Genomic DNA, 26,232 nt, shown 5'->3' on the forward strand with positions numbered 1-26,232 from the left:
CTCATGCTGCTTTTTCCTATTTGCTTGTTAAGCCACTAATTTCAGTTATTACCTATATTTCTTCCCGATTCTTTTTTTGTTTCCAAGTTCGTATGTACCATTACTTCACTTCCTGTCCAAGCCATGTTACTGCTGCTCAGGCCCCTTGCCATAGACACATGGGTCACACAGGCACAATGTATCAGTGTTTGTTAAGTGTTGCCCTCAAACATTACCGCCATTTTCTTGTGATCCGCAATATCAGTTTTTTAAAGTTGCTTTGCATTTGCAACACAGGATCATTACTTAGTTTAACAGTGGTCTAGTGTGTGATCTCCACCTGATGTCCTAGGGTGGCTTTGTTTTTGTAGACTGCATGCATTCTTGGTAGAGTTTTGTGACGAGCCATTTTCTTGGGCTGCACTTGAAAGTTGGAGTTCTTTGCAACCACAGCTAGGGATGCTATGACGACAGACCATACACAATAGATGATTGCCTACGAGTTTCATCACGGACATGATATCTTGCTACTGCTAGGTAGGTTGTTTTTCTAATCATTTCATCTAATTCTTTAGTTCTAAATTTTAATGTTTTAAATTTTTCAAGTGTTAAAAGGAGAAGGTTACAACTATTGTTTTACTTTAGGTTTCAAATGCACCTGATGATTGGGCAAGACCCCAAAACCTTGGTAGTGCATAGCAACTTCTTTCACATAAAACATTGGTCAATAAAAGCATTTTATAACGTGACAGATTTGGTTGACAAACATGTTGCAGAACAGTTGTAGATGTCCCACAAATAAAACTTTATCTAACTGTTGTAGGATTTCAAATTTTTTTATACAACACTTCATTAACTTCTCCATCCTTGTAACTACCTGTTTGTCTTACAAGGCGGCTGGTCCCTTTGTCATTCCACGGAAGATAACAGGTGTTCTTTATCATAAACACACTTTTCCTTTTGTTATGTTCATATTTAGCACAGTCTGAATTGTAATGAACATGCTCCACCACTATCAATGAAGTATTTGCATCAAAATACTTCATTAACCTCTGAAGCAAGTATTTAGGGCACAGTTGGATTTTCAAACCACTGAAACTTGGGTTCTGAGCTTTGCAGACTACGATTTACTACTATTTCCACTTCATTATCTGTTAGCTTTTCGAGATGGTCCAACATTACATTTTCATAGCCCAACATTTCATTTTCAACCATTATTACAACCTTGTGGCGTTATTAAACATCATACTGCCTGCTTGCTTGTTCCGCACAGGAACAGCCAAAATGAACAAGAATTTACTACCCAAATGTAATAATGCGAAACTAGTTTGTATAATGGAACACAAGATCGCAAATCTGTGGGCTTTAACAGCTTCTTGATGCCAGATATGTTCTTTGCTGACATTTCATGATGGAACAATCAGTATACTTCTAACATTGCAATATTTATGAATTCAGTTCCCTCAGCAAATTAAGTCTCAACAATTAATTTGCACAAAAAGTCTCAGTATCAAATTATGTAACATTCTATTATTGATTAATGGCATACTGAATCAGTGACACATGCATAAGGAATAAACATCTAGAACTTGCCCCAATAGTTGCAACACAGCTTTCAGTGTCTCAACATGAGCAAATGTCTATTAGATTTGAAATAACTAATTAAATGCCTGAAGCAAAACGTTACGGCAAAGTTCGAGTAAGGGCTGGAGCCATGCTCAGGCGGCATAGTGATAAGAGCGACTCCTTGCAATAAGCAGGAATGTCAGGTTTCAGTCCCAATTTCTAATTGTTGTTGCATTTGTAACTGTTGTGTTATAACACTAATTTTCTTAGTACATTTTGATTCAGATTCAAATATCCACATCCAGTGAACCATACAATGAATTTGAATGAAATATGTATCATTTAGAAGTAGTCATTGTCAAAAAATACCACTCAAGTGTAGATGAAGTTTCAAAGTACTGCAGTTATATTGTTCTTAGGGCATAACAGCTTCTACTGAGATGGAAATAGCTACTAATGATCAACAGTTTTTATTTTTAATTTGCTTAAACGAGTTTAGTAAAAATGCACCGCGCATTTTGTTGCCAATTAAATATTCGATCTCCAATCTCCATGCGATGTTGGAAGAAACACTTTGATCAAACTGGCTCTGTGTGCAAAAGTATAAAGCCCAACTAGTCCTTGCTTATCAGAAGGGAAGGTCAACAGCTGTTGATATTCCAATTTGAACTTTCTATGAAGAAAATGTCACACATTTTTGGTGTCTGGTTCTAAGAAATCAAACAACATAAGAAGTGCAGAACCGACTGCTACAAAACACCGCCTACAGTTCAGCTGGCACAAGTTGATCTGCGACAGCTGCAGTGGGCTGGACGCGGCAGCTCCATGTGCTTACTCAACCAATAATGTAACAATTTTGAAATCGTCTCTCCGGCAATGCCTCAGGGTTCTCAGATGTCTATAGACTGCTACTGTTTTTGCCTGTAGCCATTTGCGATTCACAGTTGAAAGCTGCACTGTGATCTGTGAGAGATCATCTTACGCTGGCTGAACTATAGCATGTGTCAATTCGCTATTCAAACCACCTGCACTGCACCTTGTACACACACTACACACAAAAAGGATGGCAAATGATATAAAATTTTGTGAACATGTGCTTCAAAACATTGGGAAAAATGACAGTTTTCTGCCAGTCGTAATCTTTGGCAGTGAGGCAACGTTCAATCGAAGACAGAGAACCAACAGACCTAGTATCTCCAAAAGGGGACTGCAAAACTCACATACAGCACTGCAACACAAAAGGGACTCTCCAAAAATGAATTTGTTTTATGCTGTATTACGAGCAGAGATTTACAGACGTCTTTTTGATGAAAGTGTCCTTTATCAAAATGATTAATATTTACAGAATTTCAGTTTTCCATAGGACAGGGCTCCACACCACTGGAACAGAGACTTTAATTATTTCCAAGGAATCTCTACCTCAACAATGGATATGTCAAACGTGGTAAGTAGACTAAACACTTCAGTCTGGACTATCAAACTTTCTTGATACTGCACTCTGTGATTTTCTTTTCTTATGAGCTTTCACTAAATAAGGTGTTTGCATATCACATCCATCAACAATGTGGGATGAACTAAAAATCATGTCGCAGCAGAAGTTAGCTCAATTATTTACAACAATCTTTATCAGGTGTGGGATGTCACGATGTTATTTGTGCAGCCAAAGGAAATGTTATTGGCATCTACTGTCTTTATAATCGAATTTAAATTTCATGTTCATATATAATGTATGATTTGTTGAGTGCAAAACTGTGAACTACAGTCCATTTTAGATCAACAAGTACACACTCATCTCTGTTACAACAACATCCCACAATTTGCTGTACTCACAAGTCAGCACTTTTGTAAAATCTCAATTTTAGAGATACTCTCAGATTTTTCTATCTCATTAACATAACAAGGAGTGCTAGTCACATCACTATATCAGTACAGCCAGGTGAAAATATTATGAGGGCTGTTTTGAGCAAGTCTTCCAGTGTTTTTGCAGGTGCCTCTCCAGTGCTTCAGTTTATGATGGCTGCTGTCTTTGTAGTGGCACAGATGTCAACATGATAGTCAACAGTACAGTTAAGAAAGCTGTAAAAGGTGTATTACAGCTTTTGTGCCAACCCATTTGTAAAAGCAAATGGCTTCTCTATGATTTAAATTTCAAAAACCTTGTTTTCAGTGTTGGTGTATCACGCAGACACACAAAACAAAGATTAACACACTAGAAGAATTATGACAGTCTCATTTTCACCACATGCTTCCTAGGCACGCAGCTTTAGGTTTGGAATACTGCTCACTGTATTCCACAGAAATACCAGATTTTGGTAGCTTGTTCAGTCCTCATTATTTGTCCAAATAACTGCACGCAGATGTAAGCAGCCAGATGACAAACAACCACAAATGACGACGACGATCACAATAATATTTTTTTCCAATTAAGTTTACCTGGTGCAGAGAACTTTTGCAATCTTCATTGACGATGTCCTCCGAGCTGCTGCTAGCTATTAATGCCATTCCTCCATGCGAATCTCATACATGAATAAACTACAAGACTGCCCTGGTATAAATACTTCATTTCCAGAGGTTTCCCTGACTTTTCTGCAAAACACTGACATTGTCTTGTTTACCCCATGGACTAACATTTGCAGGATCTTCCAAACCACCACTAAATTTGTTGTGGTGTTATGTTGACCTACCATTATTGTGGAGCTTGCAAACTTCTCACAAGTGTACACTGTGTGTGTTCTTGATCGTTACCTCTATGCGAGTTTCTCACAACTCCGTGACCACACACACACACACACACACACACACACACACACACACACACACACACACGACATACAGCATCATAAGCTAAGTAGCATAATGGGAACTGCATTATCTATCCAGTGAATAAGAGATTATTCGAAAAACCTTTTCAACCAGGTGGTAGCAAGCAAAAGGCTTCAGCAGTGTGAGGAGCACGTAAGTTGATCTAACGAGCTATGGAAACATGTAACACATCATCACTGAGTAGGACAATCTTGACTTTTTCCAACTTAAGCACTGTGGAGGACCCACAATGAATTAGGTAGTCATAATAATTTGTAAGGATCCTACAGTCACTGTGAAAGGAAACGCAATGGAAGTGAAATTTTTTAGATGATGATAGTGAATAATACTCCTATGCAGATGGCAATAAACATTCAAATCTATTTTGAGAGAATGGGAATGAATATGTATTTTTCAGCCTTTACAACAACTGGACTTTAATATTATTGGACCATTGTGGCCCATACTGGGTCAAATCAAAGCCCATTAACCACATGGAACAGTTGATTTGTGAGGAACAGTCAGACTCCATTAACGTTTGTTCATGATTTATATGCATCTATTGTTATAAGATTTCAGGGCGTTTCTGGAGGCACCGTTGACCTACACTATTTTAGTCGTATTAAGAGGGACTGATTCAATCCTTATATTGTGCTACCTTGATCTCCACCACATCCAAACTTGCTACACATCCAACAGAAGTGTGACAAATTGTGAATCAGCAACATCAAGAAGCCAATGAGTATTCTGTTTCTCAATTCATACCACCCAAGAATTTTTTTAACATTATCCAGAATGGCCCACAATTTACCTGATTTCCCTTCCCATCCTCAATGGCTGTTTTTACAAACAGCCACAATCCTCCATCATCCAAGATAGGACACTGATACATTTATGTGAAAAAAATTATGAGCAATATCTGAAGACTATATATATACAAAGATACACACTAGTAAATGGTATATCAGGCAAGCTGTTTATATTGTAACTTAAAACAGAATATAATCTAAATGTGAGAAGCCAAGTGAAACCTCATTAATTACATCTCATTTCGAGGAACTTCCCATATGAAACTATATAGTATCTCCCATTTAAAGAGCTCATCGCCCACGTAAGCTCTGGGAGACATTTTTGGTAAGCTCTGCGAGACACAAAACTCTGACAGCAGTTGAGAGACAATTTATGAGGTAACACCAAGAGTAAGGATGAGCTGCTGTTGGTACAGGAACACAGGAAACTTCTGTTCTAGCTGCATTCCCGGCTTCTGGCTGGCAATCACATTCTTCACTATGGTGAAGCCGACTTAATCACTCACAAAATGGTGACAAAACGTGTAATCAGGTAACAATGTTTTCATTTAGATACAATAAAGTGTATCAGGTTTTGTGTAATGGCTAAATACAGAAGAAATCAGTTTCAGTGCAAGGCAGCAGTAGTTCAGGAGAATACGAATCTCTAGGGATGCTGTGTCCAACATTGTGAATACTGTGGACACACCAAGCTGTGTTAATTCTTCCAAGTGGACCAGTTATCCAAGCAAATGTCTTTTTTTAATAGAAAATTCTGGTGCATATGCAGATCAACTTGATAGGTTTTAGGGGTGTGGTAGAATTTATCAAAGAATTGAGGTGAGACAAAATTTGTGAACCAAGATGGTATTACCATCTGGAAAAATGGTGTCTTAGCATGTCTGATGGCATAGTATGCAAAGTGTGGCCTATTTAAGGCAGATCAATTTGCACTGTTTCTCAAACTTGTGCCGGACAATTCTTAAACAGTAAAAACCTTGCCTGGTGTGGCAAAGGGGAGCTCAGCACAGATATATTGTACAAGCTCACACCAAAGCTGATGGGATGGAGCTACTGAAGTTGCTTGTCATCAGAAAAGCTGCAAATCCTCGTTGCTTCAAAAACTTGCTTAAACTGTGATTGTAATACACAAATGATCCTGGGTGACAAGTGTACTATTTATCATATGACTAAAAGCATTACATTAAAAACCTGCAAAACTATGTTTCTTGTACAAGGTGTACAACTTTGCTTCTGCTATTTTTTTTCCCCAACATTTGAGGCTCTAATGAAACAAATTGGTTACACATGTATCATTCAAAGTACTTTCCATTTTTGGCCAATACTTTTTTCCATCTTTCGAGCAGTGTACGAATCCTGCGTCGAAAAAATTGTTCATGTTTTGAAGCGATCCAATTTGTGACTTCTTCATGAGATTGGAAATGTCGATCAGCCTGACCATGTGCCATTGATCTAAACAGGTGATAGTCCGAGGGAGCAATATCTGGAGAATACGGTGGGGGGGGTTGGAATTTTAATGTTTCCAAGTACGTTTTGAACTCTTTTGCAACGTGGGGGTCAAGCGTTGTAGTGCTGCAAAATCGCTCTTATCTTGCCTCTCGCTGGGTTGCGTCCGTTTGTCTTTTAATGCTCTGCTCAAACGCATTAATTGTGTTTGATAACGAGCACCTGTGATAGTTTCACTTGGTTTTAACACCTCATGGTACATGACACCGAACTGGTTCCACCAAATGCAGAGCATGATCTTGGAGTCATGAATATTCGATTTGGCCGTTGACGTGGAAGCATGGCTGGGATACCCCATGACTTTTTGCATTTAGGGTTATTGTAATGAACCCATTTTTCGTTCCCGGTCACAATGTGATGCAAAAATCCCTTCCGTTTTTGCCTCTGAAGCAACTGTTCACAAACACACATCGCCTTTCAACGTCTCTTGGTTTCAGCTCACATGGGACCCAAGTTCCTTATTTCTGAATCATGTCCACAGCCTTGAGATGTTTTGAAATGGCTCGCTGTGTCACTCCCAGTAATCGTGCTAATCTTCTTGAGTTTGACGCGAGTATTCACTCAGCAATGTCTCCAATTCTGCATCTGCGAAAACATTCTCTCTTCTACCATTATGCCAGACTACGATGTTAAAATCACCGTTCCTGAAGTGTTGAAACCACTCACGACACGTTCTTTCACCAATAGCGTCCTTGCCATACGTAATTGAGAGCTTTCAATGAGACTCAGCCCGTTTTCTTCATACTGAAACAAAACAGTAACACGTCCTGCAAATGATGAGAATTAGGCTCGTAAACTGACATTTTCAATCAAGAACAACTTTATGATGCAGACACAAATCGACTAATGTTTGAATGAGATTATGTTGACCGACATCTAAGCTAATTGCCTGACGTCTCCGATTTGTTTCTTTCGGCCGCTACTTACTGTTGGCTAATGGGGGAAGCAAAGTTGTACACCTTATAGATATCTGTACTCCCTGTATCATATTACTGCTATACATTTACACCCCCCCCCCCCCCCCCCCAAATAAATGGTTAATGCCTGAATCTGCTCTGTTCAACCCTACTTTCTTAACTTTCAGAAACTTCCATTCTGCTTATATTTGAACCTCTGCTTGCACTTCTTTGTTTCTGTTACCCCTCGCCTCTCATCTACTATAAAAAAAGACTGTTCCAAATGAACCTCAAAAATTTACATTTGCATGACGCATGTTGACTGATACAAGCAGAGAAAAACATCTTTAATAATAAATGACAATACTGTCTAATCTCAATTTCACCTTCCCCTTCGCTGCACCATGAAATTCTTACCCTAATTAGAAACTACACCAGCAACAACATGTGAATCAAATATGTGGACTGTTGCTCATAATTGCTCTCTTTCTAGGCCAAAAACAGGCAATGAGATTCCAGAACTGAATTTATGAACCCAATTGACAAGCAACGTCTGTTGTCCTACTGCAGGCAACAGTTTTTCTGTCTGTTCCACTCTGTGTATACAGCCTTTGTTTCACTGAGGGCATAAGAAACCTATACCATTCCACCTCTCAAACTGGTCTGTAGTTATGTTAATTTTCATTTGAAATTCAAAACTGAAGTACATTCAGAAAGATCAGCAACACTCACAACCAACAGAACTATCTCGAACATATGAAGTCAGATGTTAGGGAATTCTGGAAAATCAATTCTTTTTTCTGAAGTGTTGTGAATCTTTGCTCCCTCTCCATTTCTCTCCAGTAATGGTTAACACGTACCACAATTCCTTGTGCACTGGTAATTGAATAAATGAGATTTCTATAGTCAGAAACAAGCCACTAACAGAAACAAACCAATAACAGAAACTCACCAGTTACACCAACAAGGGCACTTCACTAAATCCCCCCCCCCCCCCCCCCAATCTGAAAACAAATGACATTTCACCAACAAAAGACACCATAAAGGAGTACCTAGTGACAGTTGCTATGTGTGCAATGGAAGTGCCTGTATTATATGTGTAAGTCATGTCAAAGCCATATAGGCAGCACATGCAGAGCACAGCTTCAGAAAAAATAGCCCATAACATGGTACAAACATAAGAACTGATGGAGAAAAAGGCTAAAACAAAACGAATGAAGGAGAATAAGGAGATTGCAGAAAATTTCCAAATGGCACTGCATAATATTACACTTGTTTTGAAACTAATCAGTATTGGGGGAAGGTATGACAAAAACCTTTCCAACATTTGCCTAAATGAGTGAAATTGCAGAAAATCTAAATCAGAGGATTGGACAGAAACTTTAAAGCCTGTTCCTTCACTGCTGGGAAGTCTAGTATTTCCAGCACCCTATCACCTTGAGAAGCACTAACACGATATTCACTGTAACCAGTGGAACAGAAGCTAGTCTTAATGTTTTGTTCAGTAGCCCTATCAACTATTTTAGGCTGTGCCAGCTTGACAGCTTTCAGGGGTGAATGCTAGAACATGTGCAGGATGAGGCATGAAATGCTGCACAGTGCGACAACCTGGTGGAATCATACCCAGTATTGCCTGTCTGAAAGCAGGTTGACGGGTGTTATTGGGTGTCCATGCCTGTGATGCATTGTCCTTAGTTAACACTTTAGAGACGGGGACAGAGTTTCCAGACATGATTTTATTTGATACTTATTTACCACACACTATTTGCAACATATTTTGGGGGTACTATCCACACATACTACTGAATATGCCTGCAAAAGTGTATCACTGAATGGCACAATGTCTATGGTTACAGTTTAGTGCTCAATGTGACTCAGGCCAGTCTCAAAAGTGTTAATAAAGTCTTCAAATTCCAGAAATTGATTGTGAAGCACACTGGAGGAAGTGATCAATCACTGAATAACGTATTTGATATTGCAACAGCATTAATTAGTACTGGTAATTTAACACATGTCAAAATTTGAATATTCTATTTCTGGTGGTGATGGTGGTGGTGGTGGTGGTGGTGGGGGGGGGGGGGGGGGGGGGGGGGGGGGGGGGGTACATAGAGGAACTAATTGTTTCACATCTATCTTCAAATCCTATCATAAAGTGGACACATCTATCTTCAAATCCTATCATAAAGTGGAATCAGTATCACACATGCAACCAATTTTTATGTGCTCTGTGCATTACTCTTTTAATCTGCATCTTCTACATATGAGGCTTCACTTTAAAAATGTCGGAGATGTCTCACACGCTTACGGCTCAGATGTGGCTCCACTTCTAAATCACAGTCTGATGCCATTTTAGTTTTTAATGACATTGCAGATAAACATGTTTCAGAACAAGGTAATTATGTTGGTGGCTGACACAAATGTATGACATGCTAAGCACAAAACAGGTTGAATAAATTAAGCTTGGAAACATTTTGAAGCACCACCATAAACTTGTTCAATACATTTTCATTACAACTTCTGTAAAGTGTGGCAACATTTCTTAACACATTTATACTAAAGTGCATCTGATATCACTGTGTATGTACCAGAGGTGACATACTGTGTCCATAATATAGTGGAAACTTGGCTTGAAATTGTTGAAAGAATATTGAATGTCAAAGATGCCTCAACATGCCTCAACATTAATTCATATATTCAATATATCTAATATGTTTAAGTACTGAAAACAATGCTAGTTCATTAACAGGATTGCACTTACTACTGAAATATTAAAATAAATATGACAATCATGAACTTAAGTGACTTAAGGAAACAGTGTGGTAGAAGTTGCATTATGAAGTAACTCATTTTATTGGACAAAGCAAATGAAATCAAGAGAAGACTGCCAATCTGGAACAACACAACTGAAAAAATTTATACCCCACGTGTTTTATGCAGACTAATCAACTACTTGTGTGAAACAATAAATGATATTGCCTAATCTAATATACCTGTAATCAAAGGGTAAAACTTGAGTCTAGCAGACTTATGTACATTATCAAACTGTTTTGTTTTTGTTTTTTAACTTTGTCATATCAAGGGTATATGTTATAGCAATAATTACATACAATGCAAGACGAACTTATAACAAAAAGTATAAAAATTTATTTTTCTTTATTTTTACAATAGATTGTCAATAAGTGTGTCTGTAACTCTCAACAAAAAAATCAGTGTTTCCATTTGTGGAAAAGCAATCTCCTGCAGCATGCCAGTGCTGGTGGTCCGTGTACAGAATCTTCTGAGACCCCCGAGACTAGAATCGGACATCGGAGCTCAGAAATGATATGCTTTCTCTCTTTGTCTCTCGAACAGCACAGCTGCTCTCGTGCACTTGCCTCGTTTATCGTTCAACGCTAAAAGCATCAACCAATATACATTGGTTACAGTTTCACAGTTCAAATAGCTATGTTATGCACACACACATACACAAACACACACACACACACCATCATCATTATTTCACCAGAAACAAAATAATCCTACAAAATATTGTGTTTTATGAAATCAAGAAACTAATTATAAACAAATTAAAGGAAAATATAGTTGCCTCAAACTGTCTATGAAGGATTAAAGAAATAGTTCATGATTTATATAAAATACTGACACAAATAAAAGGCAACAACCACTAAGCTTCATTTAATGTTAAAGAAAATGTGTTACAATTCCTTGATACCAAGCGTGTTCCTTCCTTTGGTGCGTGCTGCTTCAGGCAGAAAGAGATTAACAAATCCATCTCCACAGGAGAAATAGTCTTGCTGATGCCATTAGCATGATAGGGGAACTGGAAAAGGAGAGTAACTTAACATTTTAACACAAAGGGAACAACAGGAAAGCTCAGCTACCCCATTCTCAACGAAGGACACACCTAAAGTTGTGTTCATATCTTTTTGATAATGAGAGTCACCTCATACTCTCCCTCAAGTGAACACACGAATCGCTGTTCGCATAACCTCTTTGTGGACATCAAGATGAAGTAAATGTGACCCATTAAAATTACAACAAACAGTTATATGCTCATTTTTGAGTGTTCATCTTTTCAAGTATGATGATTACCATCTACTTTATTTCCCTTCCTTTTAGTAGTTTGTTACAGCACAAAACTGATAACCCTACAGTAAATCAAATGACAGTATAACTTCAGACTTAATGAATTATATCAGATATAAAAAATGAATGATTCCCATAGAAATCTGTACATTTTAGAATCGCAAGAGTTCTACTATTTGTTCAATGTCTTAGATACATTATTTCTAATTCCTTTGTCCACATATCAATAGAGAGGGGAGTGGTGGGGGGGTGAGAGCAGGTTGGAGGAAAAGTTGTTTCTCTTTGATACTGTTATAGAAAGATACACGATAACTCTTACTTCATTTGGCTCAACAACTTGTGTACTGGGAAATCAGTTAAACCATTTCCAATTGCACAAGAATCAAAATGGGCTAAAGTTTAAAAAAGTATTCAGTACTCGCCTCTGATGATACAGAGGTAAAAAATTTTCGACAGGCAAGTCTTGGGGGGAGGAGGGGGGGGATGAAAAGCAGAAAACATTGTTCTCCCTTGCTACATTCAAAGTGCCAGGGAATCTAATCTTTCCTTTACTTCTGGCTTTCAATGCCCCTTCCTCCATCTCTCTGCTTTAAAGATGGAACTTCCTATTTCAAAAATTAAATTCACGCCAAATCTGAAACCCATTCATTTTACAGCAAACTGTGCTTTTCCTTATCTTCAACTTGTTAGGTCTGAAGTTTGTATTTCTTAGCTTTTCTTCAAGTGGTAACTATAGAGTCCAAGCACTATGAATAGCTAATGCTGGATAGTCAAATAAAAAATTAGTTACGATATTTAGGTATTCATGAAGTTGAAATGGTGCAAATACCAGTACCAGCAAATTTTAAAATTCTTTTCCCATATTCAACTGATAACTAAATACCATACACCAAAATCATTAACATAATCAAAATATTTTTCAAAATGATATCCATGTTGAAGAGTATACACAATGAAATTGAAAGAAAATTTTGCAAACATAAATTGACTGTAACCAAAAGGTAAGGAAATTACATGGTATACATATTTGATGTCCAATTTATTCCACTTGTGGCATAAACTGAACCACCATTACAGCTGTCTAATGAAAGTATTGTCATCTCAAACACAAATGAGAAAAGTTAAAGAAGTATATTATTTAACTGCTATAGTCTTCAAGCTCGTCCTGATACTATACAAGAAGTGGAAAGTGATCCCATACACACATTAAAAAACACGCCACGATACCTTAATCACCATATAAATTACCTGCGAAGAATCTGTGAAAACACAAAAAGGCTATCTTCCCACATCCTGATGACTCAAGTAAATATTTATCTACAGCCTGTAGCATAAACCAGACATTTGGTCTATGTGGTAAAGGCCAAATATATACCAATGAAGCATGAATAAGAAATGTAACTATTCTCCTTCACAAAAATGTATTCTTCCTAAGTGTGTACAATAGTGCAGTACATTGGTCCCTGCAGATACCAGTGTAACACATGATCAAGTATGTGCAGAACATAACAAATACTCTAGGCTTTGGGAAGCAACAAAGTTAACAGATTGTAACAATAAAATAGAAGTGACAACCTCTTGCCCCAGACCGTTACACAGTACAAAAACGGAATCTCTGTCCTCTAGGATTAAAAAAAAAAAATGCAGTACAATTCCCTCGTGTTTCCATCATATTATTACAAAAAGAGACACAAACTTCTTTATGAGAAACATGCCATGTATAGATTTCTGACACTGGACATTTTTCTGATGCAGTCATATTCACCTGGCAGAGGTAGTAAATTATCAAATGATAATTCAGTTTGTTAGCAGCTCCTCATTTGTACTTCAAATGGAGGAAATGTTGAAAGCAAATAAAATGATCTGTGTGACTAGCAGTAATGTAGCCCAACATATGACAATAACTATCACACCTTAACAGAAAATCTAAACACTTAACAGAAAGACACACCATAAAACTAAGAACTCACCTCGATCGGCGGCGCCGGCTGTGATGGTCACGAGAACCTGCCGGGGCTCCCGTCACTTTGGTGCGCTCCAACTTCAGCTTTAGTCTCCGCATCTCGTCAATCCGGTATCCGCCGGCATGAAATTCTTTCCAGTCGGACGGCAGCTCATCACCATGTCGTGAAGACCGACGGCGACTCGACCGTCGACTCTCACGTTTCCGCTCTCTCTCGCGTTCACGTTCCTTCAGATAGTTCACAAATGTACTGGATGGCTGTTACTGAATTTGAGAACCAGTTTGAAATGTATATTTTGTCTACACGGTAGCCAAACAACTGTGATTTGGCTTTAACTGCCTCAGTACAGAGAGCAGAACGATGAATATTAACTAGAGTTTTCTTCAAATTATCGATGAAAACTTATTAGCACAGTGCAAGAGTAGGATGTGTATTAATAACATAATATGTAACACAGCTTAACCAGATTGAGAAAAGAAGAGGACAATGGAATGTTACTTTCTAGCCTGTGAAATAATTGTTCTAATACACAATCAACTGAAAAAACAAGTTTGCCAAAGAAATAAAAGCAAATTTATAAAGAAGGAACAAATAGATCACTATAGTGTATGCAAACATTAGCTTAACTTTAAATTTCTATGAGTAACATTGCATAAAAGCTGATTTAATGTTAGAGGATGTTACGTTTATTTCAAAATTTGACTTTTAACTCATATTTATATAAATGAATTAATGAAATCCATCTTGAAGCAAATATAGCTTGAAACTATTTAAGGTTCCTTACAGCAATGAGTTCACATTGGGTTTACTTTTCATGCTGAAATATCTTTACTGGATAAAACTAGGGAAAGAAGCAAAACAAAACTGCTGTCAGTCTCCTAGCCTTTTCAATCCATACCTAAAATATGACTGACCACTTGCCCACGAGGTGACAAGAGGATAATAATCGAGGAAGAAGAACATGATGTTTGATGTTCGCAGAGAGGATGAACCTTTTAGCAACAGATGAAAAAGAATTACAAAATATAATGGATGCCACTGAAACTAAAGGAAAGATTTATGCACTGAAAGTCAACACAAAGAAAACAAAAGGAGGAAATAAAAGGATAAAGACAATGTTGAATGGAGAAATATGAGAACACCTCTGAAGTTGGATATAAACCAAATGGAAGAGTAGAACAGAAATTAAAACCACAATAGCAGTGGCGAAAAGGGCATTTTATAAGGACATAAGAAGGAATGGCTTATAAAAACAGTCTTAGAGGGGTATGTGGAAGGGAAGAGGAGGCAAGGAAGGAAGAGATTTCAAATTCTGGATGATATGATGGACGGCAGTACATACGCAGCATTAAGGAGGGTGCATGGATCACAGATTATGGAGACACAAATGATCTGCTAATATAACAAAAAACTGATGATGATGATGATGACTCCAATGACAAGGTTGGATTGGGAAAGGATGGAAAGGAAATTTGTCATTAGAGCACCTAACTCACCCTGTGAAATGCCCGTAATGCGACTAGAGAACAATTAACACACTAAAAATATGCAAACCTCAGTTTTGATCTAAGGAGACCTTAAAGATTGGCAATCTTTGATTTTATTCATGTTTGTTGGATCTGAAGATGAGAGCCAGGACATTAATTTCGTAAAGTAGTATGATGCACTTTTTGTTATATGGAAAATGTAAATAACACTTTTCAATACAGTTTTTGAATTTATTCAAAACTTCTAGAGACAGAATACATGTTTTAGTTTCAATCCAATGTTTTGTAGCTTTACACGAAATTTTAATTTATTATAAATCTCGCATTTTCATACAATTAGTAAAGAAAAATCTATTTTTTTTGTTACTTAGCAACTTAATCTCGTAATAAATACTGAATTCAAATAAATGTAAAAAATGTTACATCTAGCAAGAACCAAACCAGCAACCTTGCAGTAACCAGTAACCATGCAATTACAATACCAGATCCTACACACACAGCTACAGACAGCTGTGTTAAACAGCTAGATTTTTTGTTTATATTTGATGCTCACAAGTTTTTGAAGTCAACTTTATCATGTGGTTTTGAGAGCTGGATCTTAATGCTTTACGAAATTAGTTTCCAAGCACTGAACTTAAAGAATTTGAAGTAGGAAAAGAATGTATGTGGGCCAGTCTGTAATGTCCTATTATTAATACTTTCAGTTGCTTATTTATTACCTGCACTAAAATTCAACATTTTGTTGTCGTGTGAATGTCCAGCCTGCTGTGCTCTTAAGTGCCCTGTAAACGGTCAAACATTTTGTCAAATTTAACTATGCTTGTCAAATACTTGATCGTGTACGATGTTGTTTGATGGGTTTGTCAAGCATAGATCGTGTTTGACGTGTGTACAAAAAGTTCCAATTGACAGAAAGTTTGACAAGATGGTGGACATTGTTTATGTCAATGTTTTGCCACACGTGTTTAGCGAATAATGGTTTTATTACAATTTATCACCCTGTATGACGAGTTTCCACAACTATGAAAACTACAATCAAGTTCAAAAACAAAATAGCACAATTACCAAAATGGTAGACAAATCACATTTTATCCAGCCATGTATTACGCAGGAAGAGGTTATGAACAAAATCACTATTTTATGCTTAACATACAAGCAGGAGTGCAACGAAATGAAAGAAATCTAAATTCTCTAGTTCACCCTCAGACCATGCGGGCTACATTATGGTATTTTGAAGAAATTTCATTACATGAGCAAGTACAAGAGAATAAATTTTCACATACATGTGTATTATTTTCAATGTGAGGGTGAAGTAACTCTGAACAAGTTAAACATTTCACTGTCCACCTGCAGAAAGCTGATGTGATCAGGTTCTGAGAGCAATATTTTCTTTAGCTGATTTTCATGGGTAAATCTCTCATTTTCAGCCATTACATGGACCAGCATCTTGTTTACTTCTCTGCCTTTAAATGCAATACCAAAGTCAATGTCCAGACTGCTTTGTCTGCATCTATGGCCATTCTCACTACTGTCAAAATATGAACACTAACAGTGTCTTCTCGAAAGTGGGGTTAAGCTGACAAACTTTGTTTGTACATGTACAAGTTTGACACATCTGCAGCTAGACAAGGGCTCATTGGACAAACAAGTTTGTTTACAGTGGCCTTTACATGTACAGTTAATAAACTGTTAGTACTACCTTACTCTGAGTGAATAATTATCTCACCACAACAGAGATAAAAACTAATCTGTCAGTTTAACATCAAAGCAATGAGGTACTAATTTGTAAAATAACAAAAAATTTTGATTGGAGTTCTTACAATAATAATACAAATAACCTGCAACTCAACCTTTTGTTTGTGTATCCATCTACTTTTCGGCTGTTTTAATGTTTAATGGTTACTTTTACTGGTGCTAATTTACACTTACACTCTTCTTTAAGTAATTATTTTTTGTTGTTTTCCAAAACCTGCTCCTTTGAGTGTGGAAAGAAGGTTGGAGTAACCTGAGCACCCTCTACATGAGGTTTTCAAATTCTTTGCTCTAATTAAGTAACACTAAAAATGTCAGTTTATGTAACATAACCACAAAGACACTGAAAAATCAAAGTTCATCAGTAATAAAGTAGTTCATAAAACAAAAATGAAGAAATAAATTTTACGAATTTTGTTTTATTAATTAGTTATTTTCATTTCAATTTATTTCTAACAAAGTATTTATGAATAATGGAAAATTCAAGATGAAATAACGAGGACACCCTACCCACATTCCTCCACAATCTCAACACCTTCTCCCCCATTTGATTCACCTGCTACTCCTCAACCCAACAATCCACCTACTTGATGTTGACCTACACCTCAAAGATGGCTACAACAGTACCTCTGTCTATATCAAACCACCAGCAATACCTCTACTTTAACAGCTGTCACCCATTCCATACCAAAAAGTCCCTTCCATACAGCCTAGCCACCCGTGGCCATTGCATCTGTAGTGATCAGCAGTCAATTTTGAAATATAACAAGGGTCTCACTGAGGCCTTCACAGACCATAATTACCTTCCCAACCTTGTACAAAAACAGATCGCGCATGCCTTATCTCTTCAGTCATCACCATCTCTCAACATCCCACCATCTGGCCACAGAGGAGCATTCCCCTTGTGATTCAGCACCATCCAAGATGGGAGCAATTGAATCACATTCTCTGCCAGGGTTTCCAGTACCTTTCTCCATGCCCTGGAATGAATAACATCCTATCCACTATCCTCCCCAAACCTCCCACAGTCGTATTCTGACGCCCATTTTTGTCCATACCTACACAAACCCTGCTCCCAACCCCTTGCCTCATGGCTCACAGCCCTGTAATAGACCTAGATGCGAGATCTGTCTCATGTGTCCTCCCACCACAACCTACTCCAGTCCAGTCACACCCATCATCTATCTCATCAAAGTCAGGACTACCTGTGAAACCAGTCACGTGATCTACGAGATAAGTCATAATCACTGTGCTTCGTTCTACGTGGGCGTGACAGCCAACAAGCATGCTGTCCACATGAATTTCCAACAACAAATTGTGGCCAAGAAACAGCTGGACCATCCAGTTGCTGAGCATGCTACCCAACACAACTGTCTTCATTTTAATGACTGCTTCACAGATTATTCCATCTGAATGCTTACTACCAACACCACGTTTCCTGAACTGCACAGTTAGGAACTATCTCTGCAATTTATCCTACATTCCCGTAATCTTCCTGGCCTCCATATTTCCATCTTTGTTAGTCATTGTCCACTACACAGCCTTCTATTTGACCAACACACCCACCGTCTTTTTGTCTTCCTCCTCCACTCCCCCCCCCCCCCCTCCCCGCCCCCCAAAGGTCATTTCTCTAACCTCCCGACTGCACCTAGCTGCCTTACCCTCTTCCCACATCATCCCTGTACACTCACACAAGCAGCATTTTACTGCCCCCCACCCCTACTCTGTTATGCCTCCCCTCCCAGTCTCCTCTTCACCCCACCACCGCACGAACCAAATTGCTTCTTCCATCATATCCAGTTGCTCATCAACCAAATTGCTTTTCCCATCATATCCAGTTGCTCATCGTCTGCTTCGGCAGCCAGAGACAGTGGTCACACGTGTGAGCTGCGTTTGTGTGAATATGTACTTGTATGTTATCTTTTCAGAATAAGGCCTCCTGGCCGAAAACTTGTGTGTTTAGCATTCTTTCTGTTGTGCCTGTCTGTGACTTAAAATCTCTGCTATATGGTGAGTAGCAATCTATCCATTTCATAATATTGAAAGTATTTTTTTAAGTTATGTTGCATCGTATAAAGTGCTAACTTTGGTACTGACCAGCAAACCACTCACGTTCAGTTCTGTAAAGAATCTGATCTCCCATGTATGCAACAGCTCCAAGTGTGCAAATACTTTACAAATGAGTTCATGTGTTAAACCAAACAATGGAAACTTCAGGCTGAAAATTTGAGATTAACCATGTTAGTGAGAAAAATATTATTATTGTTATTTTTGTGGGTCAGATGTCTGGTGCAAGCCTTTTGATTGGTTGCCACTTCCGCAACTCTTGTGTCCTTAACCTACCTCTTTTCCAAACAGGAAAAGGGGACCTACAGTTTAATGTGGAATCCAAACCACATGTCATTTCAGGTAACTCCTCACATCGTTGCCAGGTGAAGGCCGCGTTAGAATGCAGATTGAAAAATATGAGGTTATGACAGCATTTCAAATTTGTAGATTTGGTCAATAACTCTACGGAATACTGACAATCAAATTTTTGTTGCTCCTAGAAGCCGTTAGGTATGCAACCTGCAGCTGGGACTGTGTGACCATGCACCAGATTAGCTGTTTAGCAACATAGATTCTCTAACAAGGAAAATTCACTTGAGGAAAGTATGGAACTACAAACAGGAGGGCAAGTCAGTCACATTCCAACACCTGTGAGAGACTGTGGCCCCCTACATCTTTGTCTCCCCTCTACCTCATTACTTGCGGCTCCCTCTCATCCTAGGATTTGTTTGACCTGTTAGTTTTTTCTTACCTTCGCCAACACATCCCTATCTCCTCCCTGAGGTACGAATAGTTCCAAAAGCTAACATTAGTTTTATTTGTGCCTATCGGCAGTACTGGTATTCCCCCCCCCCCCCTTTCTTCTTTCTTTATCAAGAGTGACCTTTCATCGTTTTCTACAGACATATGTGATGTTATTTCCAGGCAGAGAGCACAACAAAAGTGATGAATTATTTGCTGCAGCTGTTAAGATGATGTTTTGGATGTAATATTGAAAATTATTCTCATTCATTTTTCCAGATTTTGGCACATCGATTACAAGGTTTTTGCAACTAAAAAGTCCTGCTTTTAATGAGCCACCAACTGCACAAGCAACTTTGTCTGTCTTTCACGTGAAGTGACAAAGTTCTCACACAAAACCAGACTACCTGGCTTTGTACACAGCATTTTTGGGGTTTACTAGAAGCTCTGTCTCTACATCAGCTAAGAATTTCTCTATAGTATTACCTATTGACAGCATCTTCTCTAAACATTTACCTGAAATAAACTTTCTAATAAATCTTTGATCCACTTCAGTAATTCATGTTCAGATTTTACAAAACGGAACCAGCTTCACAGACTGCTCAACTTTAGCCGTTTTCTCTCCCTCCTTCAGTTAACAAAAAACCTGACAGCCTTTTCTTTGATACTGAAAGCTATTATCGTGCTTGTTTTCTTTGGGTTAGGAAGGCATTGTGTTTTGATCTGGACTTTAATTAGCACGACAATCACAGTCCAAACTACAATTCGCAGTCATCAACTATTTCCTGTTCCTTCTAATGTTGCCACAGTTTCTAACGCAACATCAGCATCATACAAATACATGTACATGAAATTAAGTAATAAATAGCACATATGTAAGTCTTCAGAAGAAATAGATGATTTCGAGTGCATACCACATTCTTCGTGTTTTCATCTTCACCCAGTTGAAAACATTAACTGGATTTCAGATTACTGTGAACTCTCAAACCTTTGTAAAGGCAAATTCTACTAGCTAGCATATATCATGAAAACACACAGAAAATTAATTCAGTCGAACCTCCATTGTTAACACTTAGTGATACCGCAAAAAGACAACTGCTACTGATTATGGAAGGTAAAAATAAATTGCTAATTCCAGCAAACAGTTGTTAAAAAAACATGTCTACAGAAACTGGAATTTACCTTACAAATTATGACTACATTGTTGCATGTTATCTGTTTACCAATTTGCAGTCAACAAAGGCTATGCACACATTGTGTTGCACATGCAGTCTGCTGCAGCTACTGCAGAAACGTACATTCCTTCAGCCACCTGCCAACCTATGAATTTAACAATTTAAAAAAAAAAAAAAAAAAAACTTGCAGTGAGTATTTGCAACTAAAATTCTGTCCTTGTGTTTCTTTCAGTGTATTCTTCCTGTACAAAAAATTTCTGGTCAGGTTTCAACACATCATATTGGATAGTTCCCTTGTTAAGAGTGGCTGCTAGTTCAAAGTTTTGCAGCAAGTCTACTACTGACATGTTGTTGTTTGTACTGCATGTTTTCATATACATTAAATATCCTTTGTTGGTTCTATATGGTACAGGTACCAAGATCTTGTCAATGTTCTCAAATGTACAAGTGATTTGTAAGCAATCTCCTTTGTAGAGTGGCTGCCTCTTCATGGTTTCCTACAACTGAACAAAAGTCTGCCGTTGTTTTACCTACAACTGAGCCTATGTGATCAAACCATTTGACATCCCAACGAACTGTCATGCCCTGGTACTTGTAGGAGCTCACTGATTCCAATTTTGACTGACTGACATTTTAGTCATACGTTATTACTGTTCTGCAGTTTATATGTACATTTAAAATAAGTTGCCAATTTTTGTTTGAAGATCTGCATGTTTATTTGTGCGAGAAAGAAAGAACGAAAGAAAGAAGAAGAGACCGTCACAAATTTCACTTTGGTTTGGAAGTCTTATGTTTCACGTAAGTCAAGAAATACTTTAGTAATTTAATCTTCTTGCTAGTGTATGGGTCAATCATTGTGTCTTTTTGTGTCATGTTTCGTGACATCATTTGAGCCAATAATTTTTTAAAAGAATGTTAAATTATATAGAGGAAATTCAAATTATCGCATGATCCGTAATGACACACAGCAGCTTTCAGAAAGCCATAAATAAATAAAATTCTTTTATCACTTTGAGTGGCCAAAACTGTGCCGTCAGTGGCTCTTGTATGGAAAGATCTGGCAAACAGTGTGACTGAGAACACACACCACATTTGTCCCCTTAAGAGCAAACACTTGATCCATAGATCAACAATTTATGGAGCTCCAATACCAGAGTAGTATCGACATATGATGTGTTTAGATAAGCAAAAGAACATCTTCCTTCCTGTAGTAATACTGTGCAGTTGCATTCCGAGCATTCTCATGCATAATTTTGCTCAGGATGATCATAATATATTAATACACTTATTACTTCAGTTTACTAAATAAAAAATTAACAAATGGGTCAAATGGCTCTGAGCACTATGGGACTCAACTGCTGAGGTCATTAGTCCCCTAGAACTTAGAACTAGTTAAACCTAACTAACCTAAGGACATCACAAACATCCATGCCCGAGGCAGGATTCGAACCTGCGATCGTAGCGGTCTTGCGGTTCCACACTGCAGCGCCTTTAACCGCACGGCCACTTCGGCCGGCTAAAAAATTAACAGACCAGTGCAGAACACTACTGCAAGGAATTCATCGTACCCAGTGTCTGAAGTTATTTAGGATACCACAAGTGCTCATAACCTTGTACAAAAACCTCTTACTTAGTACCCTGGTTACTGATGGTAACACAGCAAAAATGTTTAGGGCACTCAGCTGGAATCACAATCAGTAATTCTTTACTGTGGTCAAAAACCATCCAGTTGTCTCAAGAAATTGAATTTACAAAATAACAATTTTGCATACACAAAATTTGAACAGATGCATTTACTACTTCACTGCAGATCTATCCTGTGCAATCCATCCCCCCTTAATAACATACTCTAAATTACTACTGATGTGTGCTCAAACGTGTATGCTATTAAATTATACATCCTTCTAATCCTACATAAAATTACCTTACAGACTGAGTGAAAGACGCAGAGAAGATTTACATAATTGTCTTTCAAAACCCTTTAATCTTAATATTGTTATTCTGCTCTTCTTTCTAAGATGGTATGAACTACGACAGTTATACGGAATCATTAAAAGATATCTAAAAAGGTTTCCAGCACAAAGATGTACATGAAACCTGAAGTATTTTATTGTTTCATCAATGCTTCTAACTTTTCTACTGAGGTACAAAATAAGATGTCTAAGCAACTAAGAGGATTAGCCACTTACTGGCATTTGAAGGCAGAGAGCCCTCGAGAAATTGAGTACAGTGAACACTAACGTCTTAAGCCCTTGCATAAATAGAGATACAATTTCCTGGACTGCCTGTGATGTACCTTCACTCATGATTATGATGAGTCCCATACTTCTTTACAGAGCGTAGGGGAGCGACGCGGGAGACCCGCGCCGCCTTACTAGGCAAGGTCCTAGTGGAGGTGGTTTGCCATTGCCTTCCTCCGACCGTAATGGGGATGAAAGATGATGATGATGAAGACGACAAGTGCAATTTCAGAGATTGCACATCCGTACAATTCACAGGCCTGAGCACATCTGGGTTGACCACTTGGTGCACTCTGGTGAGCCGCCGAAGAAACAATACAATCTAAACGATCATAAGCAAGTTCTCAGCCCATTTTGCAACCTCGATTACTGTTGTCCAGTCAATGTGTTCAGTGCTACGCAAAATCTCTATTTCACTGTACCTTACATGTTGCTCGATGAAGTACTATGTTCCAAAGATTGTGTTTGTTCTTGCTATAGCAGCCTGTGTAGCACATTATCATCCCCTTTCCGTTGCAATCCAAACAATGAATTTTTTTTGCTTCCATACTTGTCGATTTCCATTCCTCTTTACAAAGTGAGAAAAAAAATAACATACATCCACCCCTGGTAATTATCAGAAATCTTACAATGATTCCAATATATCTATAAACATCTGAAATTAACGGCTTAAATTATTAACCAAAGTAATGTATGATAACTCTCAGCACAACTTTCATTTCCAAACATTTTATACGCAACACAGAAAGAGTACATGCAGTACGAAATTAGACACAGTGAATGGATAAAAAATGTTTCTTCAGATTTCATACAGTGAAATCCCACTTTTACACTTTTCAAGGGACTTCAAAAAATTGTGTAAAATGCGGGAAAATATAAAATGTGGGAAATAATGTTCCAAGCTGTAAAAGTTACTTTGTAGGAAACCCCCTTGCATTTTCGCACTTTATGTATGGTATATTTACACAACAGGCATCAAAAGACATGCCAGGGACTTGTTTATTAACTAATAAAGGTTAATTATCTAATGAAAACCACTGATGTAACTGGAACTGATAACTATCTGGGAAGTGGAAAGTTTACTGTTTCATAGGTCATAATCCATGGTTTTGAAAGCCTGCAGCTGTCATTCATTATTTAAATAATGAAATACTGCACTAGTTAGGTATTTTTCATGCTTAGCATGAAGCATTTTGAGAATTTTTTCTCGTTGTCAAGTGCAAGTATGCAGATATGTATTTTGTGTGGTGTTTGAATTCATATTATTCCGCAGCTCTTACACTGTAGCCATCTTTTTGAAGTTATCAAGTACTGTGCCTCCTCAGTTTTGTGGGAAACCACACACACGCAAACTGTCACTCACATTGTTTGTTTGCATAACATTACAAAAAATGCACAAGTAAATACTGAACTTTACAATGAGAATAAATTCTCGAAACATGTTTTGTTCAGCACGAAAACAATACATATCCAGTGCAGTGTTTTAACTAAAACGCAACACAAAGAGAATGACAGTGTCAACTAGCACTACAAATCGCCAAACGCTGAAACACACTAAATATGGTTCAACAACAATCGCGAAACCGTGTTTGCATAATAGAGACAGTTTGGAGATGGTCGTGATTGGTCATGATATCATTATTCGAACAAACCTAGTTACTCCTATCAGCCACCATGCCACGTAGAGCTTGGCAGTGACGGGAGATATGGCACGAATTGTACCAACTTTTAGACATTTTCATGTTCAAATACAATGAGTAGAGTGCTCTGGTGTCAAGAAACTTAACCACATAATATTTGTAGATTGTACTGGATGGCCAACGTCATTTTTTCATCCAAAACGATTTTTTCATAACAAAATCAGGTGCAAAATAACATTGTGGACACTGGAAATTTGACAGGAACAAAAAAATGTTGTAAAAGGCAAGGTAATTTAGGCAACGTAAAAGCTGGGTTATACAGTATGAGACATCAATAACCATTTCCTTCTCCTAAATTTACAATAGTTTACGCAATGGAAAATGAGTGTTAAGCTGCTACAAAACTGATAACTATTAATCATTTTCAGTTTCACTGTAATTTCATGCAACTGCACAATGAAACAATATGAGGTAAAGTGATGGAGCCTACCTTTGAGCTCCGTCTCTCTTCCCGTTCAGCATGGCGACTCGATCGACTGTGCTGACGCTGACTTTTCTCCGAAGGTCGCTTCTCGTGGCTGCCTGACCCACCCTCTGCAGGAGTCTTCAGGGAGTCCTGTGCTATCAGAAGGCTGTCCACCATCGAATTAATGGCACCCTTCTGCTCCCTCGAAAGAGGTATCTGTCTGTTCAACTCTGGCTCTTTCCTTGGTTCAGCTACTGTTTCGTAAAATATAATCACAAATGTAAAAAATAACAGTAACAGAATACAGTGGAATGAAATAAGCTGCACAACAAAAGAACAGCACAGTATATACACAGAAGGAAAATAATATTTTACATGGAAAAATAAACACTTTGCTACCCAAAATTAACTGTCAACAACAGAATAATACAAAGACTGATATGTCAATCATCAGCCTCTTCCTACGATTTCTAAGCACAAAGTAAGCAATTAATTACAATAACCAGAAGAAGTAACACACGAGCCTGAAAATTTTTTAATTGGGAAGACCTTTACTAATGAAATGAATTGGCACAATGACCCAGGTTCAAGGTATTCATTCCGTTTGATTCAAGCTTACTAATACACATTCTGTTCGATTCAAACTAGAAAGACTTTTATTGACAGTAATATTTTACTACAGATCTATTTTACTCTTCCACATAAATGCCATTCAAATATAGACACTTTCTGTAAGACTGCACCAGCTTCTTTAACCTCACTGCATAGAAATCTGGCACCTGGTAACTGAACCATCCAGCCCCATTTTCAAATGCAAGAAGAGGAAATAGTCCCTTAGTGCAAGGTCACGACTGTACAAAGTGTGCACAGAAAGTTCCCAATGAAAATCTTGAAAGTTCTCTTGGATTTTGGCGGCTACATGAGGGTGTGCATTGTCATGGAGGAGGATTATGCCAGCCAAATTTTTCCGTAGCGTCAATTTTGGATCACGCATCTCAGTTTGGTTACATTTCACAGTATAAGTCAGGCATAATTGTTAACCCACGGTCCACTAAATCAATCAAAATAAAGCCC

The 26,232-nt window shown here is 37.9% G+C and overlaps 1 protein-coding gene across 2 annotated transcripts in view; it reads right to left on the bottom strand.

Moving 5' to 3' along the window:
• Window positions 1-10,679: 10,679 nt before the first annotated feature.
• Window positions 10,680-26,232, bottom strand: part of LOC124552527 (cleavage and polyadenylation specificity factor subunit 6-like) — an 80,458-nt gene continuing 64,905 nt past the window's right edge. For both annotated transcript variants that reach the window (XM_047126841.1, XM_047126842.1), the window contains 3 exons: window positions 25,183-25,412; window positions 13,615-13,835; window positions 10,680-10,950 (listed from right to left, as the gene is read on the bottom strand). In XM_047126841.1, the coding sequence (XP_046982797.1) occupies window positions 10,938-10,950; window positions 13,615-13,835; window positions 25,183-25,412 (464 nt within the window). In that variant the 3' untranslated portion in view covers window positions 10,680-10,937. The remainder of the gene's footprint in view (window positions 10,951-13,614; window positions 13,836-25,182; window positions 25,413-26,232) is intronic.

This window comes from Schistocerca americana, chromosome 10 (genome assembly GCF_021461395.2).
Source record: "Schistocerca americana isolate TAMUIC-IGC-003095 chromosome 10, iqSchAmer2.1, whole genome shotgun sequence".
NCBI lineage: Eukaryota > Metazoa > Arthropoda > Insecta > Orthoptera > Acrididae > Schistocerca > Schistocerca americana.